The sequence below is a fragment of the Lycium barbarum genome, chromosome 12 (assembly GCF_019175385.1).
Source record: "Lycium barbarum isolate Lr01 chromosome 12, ASM1917538v2, whole genome shotgun sequence".
Lineage (NCBI taxonomy): Eukaryota > Viridiplantae > Streptophyta > Magnoliopsida > Solanales > Solanaceae > Lycium > Lycium barbarum.
The window spans coordinates 70,353,741-70,366,783 of NC_083348.1; the positions used below are offsets into that span (position 1 = coordinate 70,353,741).

Genomic DNA, 13,043 nt, shown 5'->3' on the forward strand with positions numbered 1-13,043 from the left:
TACATCAACTGTGAATCAATCATGACATATTTAATTCAACGAGATTATCAACAGAATTTTCTAACAAAGCCATTGAATCAGAAGAAAACGTCGTGGAACTTTCCATCTGATGAAACAAAGCAATTGGTTGAGATTGAAGAGGCTGAGGAGGTACTTCTAGCACTACAACTTCACCTTCAAGCATTTCTACTACTTTACTCATTGAAGGGCGTTGTACCGGATTTGTTTGTATGCACCATAACGCAACTAAAGTCATCTTTCTAGCCATCTTCTTTTCATCATCATTTGCTTCTTCATCCACCACTATCTCCTTGCCCTTGTTCAACTTATCATAAACCCAAGAAGGAAAATACTGGCTGGAATTGTCTTCATCTGCAACTACATTTCTTTTCAAGTCGAGCATTTCCATTAGCAGCATTCCAAAACTATAAACATCAGCTTTATAAGAGATTGCTCCAATGCTCCTACTAATCAACTCAGGAGCTACGTATCCAATCGTTCCACGAGCAGCTGTGAGAGTCACAATGCTATTATCTGTTGGATATAATTTCGCAAGCCCAAAGTCAGAAATCTTTGGAATGAAATTCTCATCCAGAAGAATGTTGTGTGGCTTGATGTCAAAGTGCAAAATTCGTACGTCACAACCTCGATGCAAATATTCGATTCCTCGAGCCACTCCAAGAACAATGTCATACTGCCTCTGCCAACTTAACAGAGGACTTCCTTCTTTACTAATGTACTTATCAAGTGATCCATTGGGCATGAAGTCGTATACAAGACCACGCTTTGTTCTCTCAACACAATACCCTACGAGTCCGACAACATTGACATGATGAATCCTTCCAATGGTAGCTACTTCATTCATGAAATCTTGACCACCAGTTTTAGGCTTGCTCAACATCTTCACTGCTACATCTCTTCCACTTCGAAGCTTTCCTTTATATACACTGCCATAGCCTCCCTCGCCTAATTTTTGTTTGAACCCTCTGGTCATTCTCTTTATGTTGGAGTAATTATATCTGATTGGCATGAAATTATTTTGTGTTTGCAAAAAGCCTTCAATCGTATCGTACATTGATAAATGCCTCCTTTTGAATTTGAACACCAAAAATGCAATTATGAATGGAAGGCCGATTACAAATTTTGCTGTCGAATACACTGCACGTTTGAGATTTCATACAAATTAACTTCCTCTTAAGCCAACATAACATATAGATGAATGATGATCAGGAAAAATAAAAAAATATTGACAATTGCATTGTTAAGTCTCCCACATTAGTTGAGGGAATGGATGTTTATCTGTCTTGAACAATCCTCATCTCATGATCAGCTAGCTTTTGGGATGAACAGGGCTGGCTCTAAGGTCAGGCAAGTGAAGCTTTTGCCTTAGTTGTGAAAAAGGTGAAAAACTTGAAAAACAAGTCTTTCTTGTTTTTCAAATTCCAAATGAAATTTTCATGACCAAGCACTAATTTTTGAAAAAAATGAAAAAAAAATCTGAAAAAAAGTGAATAATTCTTAAGGTCATACATGTCCTTAATTGATCCATATATCAGAAAACAAGTCCTATTGTGTCTCATCTTTTTTAACTAAAAAATCTCCATGGCAAGTGTCACAAGGTTCGAAATTCGATGGATAATAGGCTCACCTCTCTACTTTTTCCCACTTAAATATCATGTTTTTATATGTTAGAGAGTTCCATGCCATGAATTGCGCCTAACGTACACATCGCGCCTTGCGCTCTCGCCGCTATATCAAAGCCGTGTGCTTCTTTTGTGTCTCATTATAGAATGAATTTTATGAAAAAAAAAATTTAAGGGTCTTTTAATATATTTTAGCTTTAGGCCACCAAATCTGTTGAGCCGCCCCTAGGAATGAGTTAGGTCCAGTGTCTATTTCTTAACATACATCCGTATAATCTTAAGGATTGAACTTCTTAAATACTGCAAATAAATATTTTCATAGACATTGCTATTAACATCCTTCTTAAACTTTGCTCTATTTTGAAATATCAAGGACTTGGAAGAAAACTATTTTCACAAAGATTGCAATTAATGGAGTTACTAAAATTAAGAATATTTAGAATTATTCAATTTTCATCTTGTGCTCACTTGTGTTCGAGGTGTGTTTATAATTAAACCATCACAGTAGGTCATTAACTTTAGTTTCTAGGTTACAGAATTAGGTTTATTATAGATAGTTACATGTTTCAGTAGGTTACTTTAACCTGATGTTGTAAGCACAGAGGTTAAAACTCTTTTTCTATTCTCCATCCTAAGTTGTTAACCAATTGACGCCCGAATGTAGATACGAGAATTATTCTGGCAAACCAATCAATATAAATACAGCTTGCTAAAGTAAAAAGAGCATACTTATGAAACTCACAGGTAGATATCTTCTCATGATCCCTGGTTAGATTAAAATACAAAAATTAGCAGATTTAGAATGAGAGATCAATGGAGAATTAATATTACGTAGAGAAAATATGAAAAGTTTAGAGTCCTCACATGAAATCCATTCAATAACACCTACAAAGACATGATGAAATTAAATTGTAGTGAGTGAATCCATTGTTTTCCTAATATTTTATTTAGCAAGGATGAAAAAGAATGTTACTGAAGCATATAGTGCTTACTTGTCCTTCCCATATAACGGAGCTCAAAGCCATAGCTGATTGCTTGATGAAAATCAGAAAGGGAAATGTTGTTGTCACCTTCAATATTAGGCCAAGAGGTCAGCCCTATAAATTCTGCCCTGCATCCATCAATGACTTCAGATGCATTCATTTCTCCAATCTTTAAGAAAGTGTGTCCCCTTAATATGCAGCCAAATGTAGAAGTACTATTAATCGCAAATGGACAGTTGAACTTGAACATAGGTTCTGCTACTCTTTTAAGAGATCCATTGGTATAATAATATGATGACTCAAATATTCTATCGTATAGTGGGAAGGGAAGCCAAGGTCTCAGAGAGCATATATCTTGTGTTTGTAAAGTTGGATCTACCAGGCGAAGTGTCCGGTTATCATAGTTGATGGCTTGCACATACAACTTCTTGGAGAGTATCGATATAACCGTTTGGTTACCTTCACAAGCTAATTTAAATGATAGAAAACCGGAATCTCTTCGATCGGTCTTTAAGGGGAAAGCGTAACTTATATTACGGATATGACCACAAGCAGAAGGGGGACAATAGGGTGGACAATGGTGTTTGCTCTTCCTAGCACTGCATGTTTGAAAAATCTGCAGAAGGATGACAAGGATTAGGTATAGTATTTTGAAATATTTTAGCAGAATGGTTCCCCTACACATTTTGAAGAGTGAGTATTACAAGAATAGAGAGATGAGGCCCTTGAAACCTACACAAATAACTAAGGCTTCATTACAATGAACGCGGGTGTTTAAGTAGTATTGTGAACTAGCTAGATGCTTCAAACTTGAAGTGGGGACTTTTCATTAACAACATTACTCCTCTAGTCCCACTTAATAATTTTTGGAAAATTGGGTTTGTTTCAATATATTTGACACTTTAGAGAAACAAGCTACCATGTATTACATTTGTCCTAATTTACCTTTAGTATTGGTCCAAGTAATGTCGAGCTAATAAAGTGAGACATTTAAGGTAGATAAAGAGTATTCTATGTAAATACTAGTAAGGTTAATGCTATTAAAAGTTTTTTTTAACAATATACAAAAGTATTAAAAGACAGATAATATGAACCGGGTGGAGCACGTTTCAAGACTTTTCTTTGGTCCTTCGTGATAAAATTCCAACTTGAAGGGCCCTCTAGAGGAAGACTTTGCCGTTTAACCTATTTATTAATGATGGAAATGGATATGTCATGTTTCAGTGTTCATGACTAAAGGATATGACCTTGTCAATCAGTCTTATGACCTTTCTTATGTCCTTTCCCCTTGTCAATCAGTCTTATGACCTTTCTTATGTCCTTTCCCCTTGTCAATCAGTCATTGGATTTTTGGGCTTTGAGTTTTTATGACCTTTCTTATGTCCTTTCCCCTTGTCAATCAGTCATTGGATTTTTGGGCTTTGAGTTTTTCTTCTCACATTAATTTACAATGACCAAACAAGGTAGACTTGGGAGACTGGTCTAGTCCGCAAGTTCCTTAGTTTTGAAGAAAATTAGATCACCAATATTCATTTGTGTGGAAAAGTCAATATAAAGAGTTGGAAAATGTTGCTCATCCTATATAGTAGCAGCAGCATCAAACTAAAGAATGCAAATGATGCCTCATGAGTAAATCTCTAATTAGAGTTTTAGAAATGTCCATCTTATTTTTCTTAGTATTTTGTCCATTGCTTAGTCTAGGAGACAGACTAGAGGGTTGTGAGGATTCTAGGTGCAAAACTGATGGTCCCATCATTCATTTCCCATTCAGACTCAGTCATCAACAAAAACATTGTGGGTATCCTGGCTTTGAACTACGATGTAACAGTAAAAACGATACCATCCTCGAGCTTCCCTCGTCTGTTCACTTAGTTGTTGAGGAAATTGATTATGTCTCGCGGCAAGTTCACCTTTTCGATCCTAATGGGTGCATAGCAGCCAAGCTGCCAAGTATGAATTTATCAGAATCTTATTTAAAATATGTTGAAGATCCCACAGTCCTATTCAATTGTTCTGAACCATTCACAAGAGATTATGGTGGTTACGTGGTTCCATTCACAAGAGATTATGATGGTTACTTGGTTCCATGTCTTGGTTCTTCTGGTTACCAAGTACATGCTGTTTCTTCGACTACTAACCTCGACGACTTCTTGTCTGGGCCTTGCACAAAAATTCATCAGTACCCATACTCACAGTCAACATTTGGTGACAACAAGCTGCAGCTGAATTGGCCTATACCACTCTGTGGGAACTGCGAGTCCAAAGGAATGGATTGTGGTTTCAAGGATAGAACCAAGCTATTGGAAACTCATTGTTTTAATCGAATTATGACCCAAAAAGGTACTATTTATATGTCTTAGATTTTTTTTCTCACTTCAATCATTAATATGGATCACAAAGCACCTAACAAAGACTATTATTTTGTCTGTAGTAGGTATTACTAAGCAGCCCTTGGTTGCAGGTTAGTTTTCTCAATTTCTTCAAAGTTCTCACTATAATTCCCACTTGTTTTTTCTTCATACTTATGACATGTTACTTATTCAATGTTGTAGGTGTCATTTTAGGTGCAGCTTTTGTTGGCATTATTGTTTTCTCACTTTATCAGCTATATTTGACAAGTAAAAATGAAAGAGAGAGTCGAGTTAGACTTGAAAGGTTTTTGGAAGACTACAAGGCCATCAGACCAACTAGATATTCTTATGCTGATGTCAAGAAGATAACAGAAGATTTCAATGAGAAGTTAGGAGAAGGAAGTTATGGAACTGTTTACAAAGGCAGACTTTCCAGTGAAATCTATGTTGCAGTAAAAGTCCTACGCGATTCCACGGGTAAAGGGGAAGAATTTATCAATGAAATCGGAACAATTGGGACAATCCACCATGTTAACGTGGTCCGCTTGGTTGGTTTTTGCGCTGATGGATACAGACGAGCTTTGATCTACGAATACCTACCAAATGATTCACTTGAAAGGTTCATTTTGCCAGTGAGCTCGAGCTCCGATGGTGTCTCAGTAATCAGCTGGAACAAGCTTCAATATATTGCTCTTGGCACTGCAAGAGGGATTGAGTATCTTCACCAGGGATGTGATCAGCAAATCCTCCATTTCGATATCAAGCCACAAAACATCCTTTTAGACCACAACTTGAACCCAAAAATATGTGATTTTGGCCTAGCCAAGCTGTGTTCAAAAGAAAAAAGTGCAGTCACTATGACTGCTGCTAGGGGAACCATTGGCTACATTGCACCAGAAGTTTTATCAAGAAACTTTGGTAAAGTTTCTCATAAGTCTGATATTTATAGCTTTGGAATGCTCTTGTTAGAAATGGTTGGCGGTAGGACGAAGATGGTTCCTAAGACGAATAACCAAAGCAAAGTGAATTCATTGGAATGGATTTATAGACATTTGGAGAATCGGGAAGAATTGAAGATTCGTCTAGAGGAAGAAGGGGATGGTGCAATTCTGAGAAAGTTAGCTATTGTTGCACTTTGGTGCATTCAGTGGCATCCAATTGATAGGCCTTCAATAAAAGAAGTTACTCAGATGCTGGAAGGAGATGGGAGCCATCTCAACTTGTCCCCGAATCCTTTTATGGCTACTGATATGCCTAAGTTAAATGCAAGTCCTCATAGTGATGAACTAGACGTGATATTAGAAATTGAATAACACTTCAGAGTCGATTGAAAGCAAATAGTATAAGAATTGCAAAAATATTTTGTTTCATATTAGTGATCAGCAAGCTGAATGATATAAATAATTGGACTGTTTGTTGATTTGTGCGTATTATCCTTGCATTGCAACCATGTAAATCTTTTCTGTGTCATTGAAATTTTATCGAATTTCTGAGAGGGAAAGCAATAAGCTGACGTGTCATAATGGAACTACTGTAATAAATTAGTAGTTTTCATAACAATCATACTCGACCAAAGACAAGTGAGGGTTGCTTAGTTAGCAAAGCACTTCCACCCACGACCGGTAGATCCAGGGTTTTGTCACGCGGAGGGAAGTGTGAAAACACCAAAGATCCTCCAAAATGGGTGGGTAGGGGGGTTAAAAGAAAAAAAATGCGCAACCAAAAGAATAGTCAGCTGCTCTCTCAAAGCTCTATATTTTTTGTTTTAACTTGTATGTATGGAAAAATTATGGAATATGATCTTCGCTAGAAGTTTAAAGAAACCAACTATCTGATGATTGAGAAATATGAAGAAAACTGGCTATGGATTCAAATGATCTTTGGCTAATGTGGTTAGAAATAAGTATTTACAAAAAACTTTTGGCTCGATTGGTTGTGTCAATGACTGGCCAACCATTCAGACAGATAATGCTGGTATTAATTAGATTGACACTTCTATTAACGTTTCTGACGTCTTGCTTGATGCAGAAACAGATGCACGTGGGCTGACACCCCTTCACCGGAAAAAATTACTAAATATGCATATTTAGTTAGCATGAAAAATTAACAACAGGTACAAATAATATTCGCTGACACTCCTACGCAAAGAGGGCTTCTAGCACGGCTGGTTTAGCACATAGTTAATGCTTAAGTGCAGTGTGGTCAGGGGTTTGAATTTAGCCAATTGCATGTTTTATATTTTTCTGTTCTTTTTTAATGGGCTTTAAGCTTTTTGCTATTTTATTCTTTCATCTTCTTTCTTAGTAATAAAATTAATTATGAGTTTTTGAGTTGATGCCTTATATAAAAGAAAAATATTTACTAACATTTTTAATTAGACTATTGTAATTACATTTAAAATTGTTGAGTTGTAATCACGTATTCTCTCTATTTCCTTTTAATAGTCCAGTATAGACTTTGTACTCCCTTTGAAAAATCATTTATTAAGTACTAATTTTATTAAGTTATACTTAGTAATTTGGATTTGGAAATCTAACTTCGACTACTAGTATTCTAATAAATTTTGATAAATAATTACATGATGAGGGTTTAAAATTGAAAAAAAATCTCTACTGATTTTAGCAAATGAACAAATAAGAAGAAAAAATATTTTTTAAAATATTACTACTATATATAAGTGTTGATAAAAAAATTTTGTTGTCCTCACATTACTAATTGGTCCTACACGTGGCTACAAGGCATGTTGCCCTCATTCAATTGCTTCAGCCACCTTTCACTTTGAACCTTGTGGGAGCGTTTGTAAATTGTACGATGCATTGTTGATACTATATAACAACTTTTGTGGATATCTTCCTATTCCCTATTCCTTCCGATTCACAATAAGTGTTCATTTAGCCTTTTTATTTTGAATCAAATAAGTGTCTGCTTACATAATCAAGAAATAATTTTTGTTTTCAAATTTACCCCTATTTAGATAAATGAATTTTTATGTAATTAAGAAACTATACAATTAGGTCTTTAATTAAGTATAATTTAGTCAACATATCTTTTTTTTTTTGAATTAATATTTTCTTAAGCGGTATGCGAAAGACTCTTATTTTGAACCGGAGGAAGTATTAGATTACTCTTTTTTACTTGTCCATTATATTAAAAATATTTTTTTCTTTTCATTTATTTATTTTATCAAATTAAGATAGATTTATTGTTTTTTTTAATTATTTTTTTATCTTATATACCACTAGTTTCTTGATGCACTTTCACTTCATATTTTTCAGTAAAAAAAATAAAATAAATCAAAACCTATTGATTGCATGATTCGTATTTGATTCGTGTTGAATCAGTACGATTCTCAAATAGTTGGTTCTTTTTGTCCTAACTTATTTATCTAAACTGCATAAAAGATTTTGTGAGTAATTTTATTCTAATTAACTAGTATCATATAGTGTTGAAAATGAATGATAGTATTATTAGTCGAGATGAATTATTATTTTTTGAAAATCTATCGTTTGGTTAACTAAGAATGGATATTTTCAAGCATATAATATATATGAAGAATTAGATTGATTATTATCCAAGTTCAATTAATGAGTTTATTTTCCCTTAATTTCGTTTAAAACTAAGCTTATGTTTTCCAATTTATGATCTTCATAGAGTCGTAATTATGTTTCATACTTTATATCATAAAGTAATATTGGATTTTGTATTCCTTTGTATTTGGTAATTCTTCTTTCAAACTTTCTTCCTCATAAATATTTTTTCTTTTGAATAATATTTAATTATGTGACTAAGAAATTTTAATAATTATAAAGACTTATCGACAAGATATAATTAATGCATCATTATATATCTTTAATTAAATTATTATTTTTCTAGCATGAGTGCCCGCGCCTCATGTGACCAGTTGAACTATATAATAAAAGGAAACGGAGGGAGTACTTGAATATGTCTTGTTCATATAATTTGAATTGTATTTTTTATTTTCTTAACATGATTTTGTTATAGTAATTTGTTCATTCATCTTACTTCTTTAAATGTCGACATTGTTTACCCCAAATTTCGGTAACAATTAAATTTGTAAGTGAGGTATAGGATATGTAGATGAACTTTAATCTATCAGGTTAGTGTGAAGTGCCAATGGACTTGTTTGTAGCTATATTTATATGAATAGGTGCTTGCGATATATATATATATATATATATATATATATATGATGGTGATTGATTTATGCCAAATATATTAAGTAATATTAAAAGGATAAGCAAACTAATGAAGAACACCATGAGATCCGGACCAATATCTTTTGGGTGTGAGCGTTATATATTTGACTATTACAATATTGAGATATGGAAAAGAAGCTAACCTAAAAAAAAAGGAGGAATGTCCTCTATTTATAAGTATGCCTTATCGGCCATGAATGCAATAAAAAAGCCTTTATGAATAAAGAAATCCTAAAAAAGATAAGGTATGACCGCACGGTCTGACACCTGTACGATCGTCAGTGCAAATGGCAGAACGGTTTTCTAACGCGTGGCAACCTCACAACCGGTTATCCGGACCAACGGACACGTTGATTTAGGCTCGGTGTATCCGGACCAACCGACACGTTTTTCTTATCTTGGGTCAAATACATTCGGTACGACACCCCGATGTGAAGAAAAGATCGAACATGCTCATGCTCAGTTGGACTTATCCCCAGCTCCGGTCCCACCGGTCACACATTGACCCGATTTTTACCGTATATAGATAAGTCTAAATGAGCATGAGCATGTTCGGTCTTTTCTTCACACCGGGGTGTCGTATTGGATGCATTTGACCCAAGATAAGAAAAGCGTGTCGGTTGGTCCGGATACACCGAGCCTAAATCAACGTGTCCGTTGGTCCTGTTAGACCGAGCCTAAATCAATGTGTCCGTTGGTCTAGATAACCGGTTGTGAGGTTGTCACGAGTCAGGAAACCATTCTGCCATTTGCACTGACGATCGTATGGGTGTCAGACCGTACGGTCATACCTTATCTTTTTTAGGGTTTTTTTTATTCATAAAGGCTTTTTTATTGCATTCATGACCCATAAGACATACCTATAAAGAGGACATTCCTCCCATTTTTTAGGTTAGCTTCTTTTTCATATCTCAATATTGTAATAGTCAAATATATAAAGCTCACACCCAAAAGATATTGGTCCAGATCTCATGGTGTTCTTCATTAGTTTGTTTATCCTTTCAATATTACTTAATATATTTGGCATAAATCAATCACCATCATATATATATATATATCGCAAGCACCAATTCATATAAATATAGCTACAAACAAGTTCATTGGCACTTCAAACTAACCTAATAGATTAAAGTTCATCCATATATCCTATACCTCACTTATAAATTTAATTGTTATCGAAATTCGGGGTAAACAGACACCGCTTACAAAAAATCCTGCGTACTCAACTGGTTTGATGGTGAATGAGCTATTACATCTCGAATAAATATTACTCCATTTATCTCATTTTATTTCTAATAATGTAGTTTTTGCAGATAAAATCACTTGGAATGGAACAGGTAATGAAAAATTTAGGAAAACATTGTGCGAATTATGATACAACGCGTTCATTATTTGATTCATTTAACCCGGTACAATTGTAAACCAGCGTGTCCATTTGACCTGTATATTCAATACTAGAGGAAACGATTGATAGAGACTATTCACGACTAAAGGAGATGATTGATAGAGACATGGGAAAGCTACTAATTTTCAACACGGAATACTAGTAGCTACTAATTTTCAACACGGAAGCATGGTATTCCCGGCCCCATCTCACTCGTTAATCGAAGACTACTAGACTTGGACTTTTGGTCCTACGAAGATGGGACAAATGAAAGCATTTCAAGTCAGTCTTACGTGTGCAGGAAGAAGTTAGGGTCAGGAATTCTTGGCCCATTAAGCATCAGATCAACACTTCTATTTCTGAATCTTCTCAAGCAATTAGCAAAACAAAAGAATCAGTACAATTTTTATCCCCATATGCAAGATATTAGCAACAAAAAGGAAACTATACAAGTTACACTCTAAAAATTATAGATATCTCTGTATGCATCAATTGCATCATGTAGCATTATCCAATAACTCCCACGTTGGACTTTTCCACACAAATGAATATTGGTTATGATTCCCTCGTATCCTAAATATCTCCAAAATAATGGAATTTGTGGACTATATGAGTGTCCCACTACCTTGTTTGCTAGTTGGAAATTATGGGGAGAAGAAAATTGAAGACCCCACTGGATGATTGATAGGTAAACGCCAAAGACTTCCTTAGAACTTTTCTTACAAATAATGAAATTTGAAGGACAAGCCTTTGAAAGGTACTCTTTGCTGTGTTTTAATTTTTTTGCACACCCCTTAAAAATGATGTTGGATAGCCTTAATCATAAGAGTATTCTCCTTAAACGTCTCTCTTAGATAACACTATAAAACCAAATTGGACAGCAAGGGTAGAGCCATCTTTTTTTTGCGTGGATTGTCCTTCATTTGGGGTGGTCTTTAATTTTTGGCCTTCAAATTGATGGTCTTTAAGTTTTGTCCTTTGCCTAATACCCCGAGGTTATGGATTCGAACCTCAGCTCAATTAATAAAAAATAAAAAATCGCAAGCCAGAATTTTGCAAATCTACCCATGCAAGACAGAATTTGGGCCTTAAGGGTAAAAGTTAAAGGCTACCAATTTGGGGGACAAAAATTAAAGACCGCCCCCAGAGAAGGGAAATCTTGCAAATTGCCCTAGAGCCATCAGTATGGCCTTGGCCCGTTGGGCCGGCTCAACCCAACCCGTGATTTGATGGAGTTAGGCTAAAATTTTGGGAGCTCATTTAAGAAATACGGACTGGTCTTTAATTTATTCCCCTCAATTCGCTGGTCTTTAATCTTTGCCCCTACATCTCATTTAATGAAAATTTTGAGCTAAAGTACCCTTTTTGCACTAAAGATTATGGGTTTGATCTCCAGTATAGTCGAAAATAATAATAATTTCGCAAGACATAGGTTTCTATGAACTTATGCCTATTCGGGCGAAGTTACATAGAATCTATGCCTCGTCCGGCAAAGGTTCGTCGAAATGAAGTTTTACCTTAATTTCACAACTATGCCTATAGGCATAGGTTCTATGTAGTTTCATATAAACCTTTACCATGTCCGGGATAGTTTCTATGTAACTACATAGTGAATAGGCATAGTTTCATATGAACTTATGCCTTGCGAATTTTTTTTTACTAAGCAGGGGTTCGAATCCAGAACCTTGGGATATTTTCGGTCACCTTTTTAAGCGAAAGACAAAAATTAAAGACCAGCAATTTTAGGGGCAAAACTTAAAGACCAACGCCTTTGAAGGAAAATCGTGCAAATTGCCCAAACTTTTTAGCCCGGCTCAAGTAAGCCTGCGGCCAGTGAGACTTGAGCGAGGTTGGGTTGGGCCAAATAAAAAGGTCTTAGAGTACTAAAAATAACAAGAAGAGTCAAAGTCTACATAACCCATCATATATTCCTATTGCAAATCTTAAAAACCAAAGTTTTAAAATTTAAATACAATGTTATATTTATAAAATATATAAATAACAATTTCTAAGTTCTAAATTCTAATAAGCATTACTAATAATAGGAAGCATTGGATAATTAGTACTTAACAAATATTCTTGGAATAATTTAATTGTGGTTTGAGATTTGATTGGCAAAATTATGTATTGTCTTGTAAATGTTTATGTTAGCATTTTACTTAAGAATTTAAATTTAAAAACATATTTAAAAGATGTTTTTTAAAGGTTGGCCGCTTGGCCCGGCCGGTGGCCTATGTAGGGGGCTAACTATTGTAAGGCTCGTTGAAGTAGTGAGCCGGCCCGGCCTAGCTAGCTTGTCAAATTCCAAAGCTTGCGCACAAAATTGCACGGTTTGGAGTTCTAATGAGCTGGTCTTTAGTTTTTGGCCTTTAAATGGGCTGGTCTTTAACTTTTGGCCTTCCTTTCATTTTTTCTTGTCCTCACCCGCGTAGGTTTAGCAGTTGATGAAGTTGCTGCTATCGTAA

General features: G+C 35.1%; 2 protein-coding genes across 6 annotated transcripts; one reads left to right on the top strand and one right to left on the bottom strand.

Moving 5' to 3' along the window:
• Positions 1-11: 11 nt before the first annotated feature.
• Positions 12-3,563, bottom strand: LOC132625131 (rust resistance kinase Lr10-like). Of its 4 annotated transcripts, none has more exons than XM_060339946.1 (4): positions 2,636-3,563; positions 2,508-2,528; positions 2,373-2,408; positions 12-1,158 (listed from the first exon to the last, which is right to left on the bottom strand). In XM_060339946.1, exons 1-4 carry the CDS (start codon positions 3,309-3,311, stop codon positions 20-22), a joined length of 1,872 nt encoding a protein of 623 aa, XP_060195929.1. In that variant the 5' UTR covers positions 3,312-3,563; the 3' UTR covers positions 12-19. The 4 variants fall into 4 exon arrangements, with proteins under 4 accessions (XP_060195929.1, XP_060195932.1, XP_060195930.1 ...); XM_060339949.1 differs by having other exon boundaries at positions 2,386-2,408; positions 2,636-2,753; XM_060339947.1 differs by lacking the exon at positions 2,373-2,408.
• A 325-nt stretch (positions 3,564-3,888) lies between these two features.
• Positions 3,889-6,397, top strand: LOC132625132 (rust resistance kinase Lr10-like). 2 transcript variants are annotated; one of them, XM_060339950.1, is made up of 3 exons: positions 3,889-4,966; positions 5,058-5,087; positions 5,179-6,397. In XM_060339950.1, the coding sequence occupies exons 1-3, from the start codon at positions 4,252-4,254 to the stop codon at positions 6,288-6,290; spliced, it is 1,857 nt and encodes a 618-aa protein (XP_060195933.1). In that variant the 5' UTR covers positions 3,889-4,251; the 3' UTR covers positions 6,291-6,397. The 2 variants fall into 2 exon arrangements, with proteins under 2 accessions (XP_060195933.1, XP_060195934.1); XM_060339951.1 differs by having other exon boundaries at positions 5,061-5,087.
• Positions 6,398-13,043: the final 6,646 nt, after the last annotated feature.

Coding starts and splice junctions, on each gene's coding strand:
- LOC132625131 (XM_060339946.1), bottom strand. CDS start 3,311: ATGTGTAGGGGAACCATTCTGCTAAAATATTTCAAAATACTATACCTA. Junction 2,529..2,635: donor CCGTTATATGGGAAGGACAA/GTAAGCACTATA, acceptor ATGTCTTTGTAG/GTGTTATTGAATGGATTTCA. Junction 2,409..2,507: donor TGTTATTGAATGGATTTCAT/GTGAGGACTCTA, acceptor TAATCTAACCAG/GGATCATGAGAAGATATCTA.
- LOC132625132 (XM_060339950.1), top strand. CDS start 4,252: ATGAGTAAATCTCTAATTAGAGTTTTAGAAATGTCCATCTTATTTTTC. Junction 4,967..5,057: donor TCGAATTATGACCCAAAAAG/GTACTATTTATA, acceptor TTTTGTCTGTAG/TAGGTATTACTAAGCAGCCC. Junction 5,088..5,178: donor TAAGCAGCCCTTGGTTGCAG/GTTAGTTTTCTC, acceptor TCAATGTTGTAG/GTGTCATTTTAGGTGCAGCT.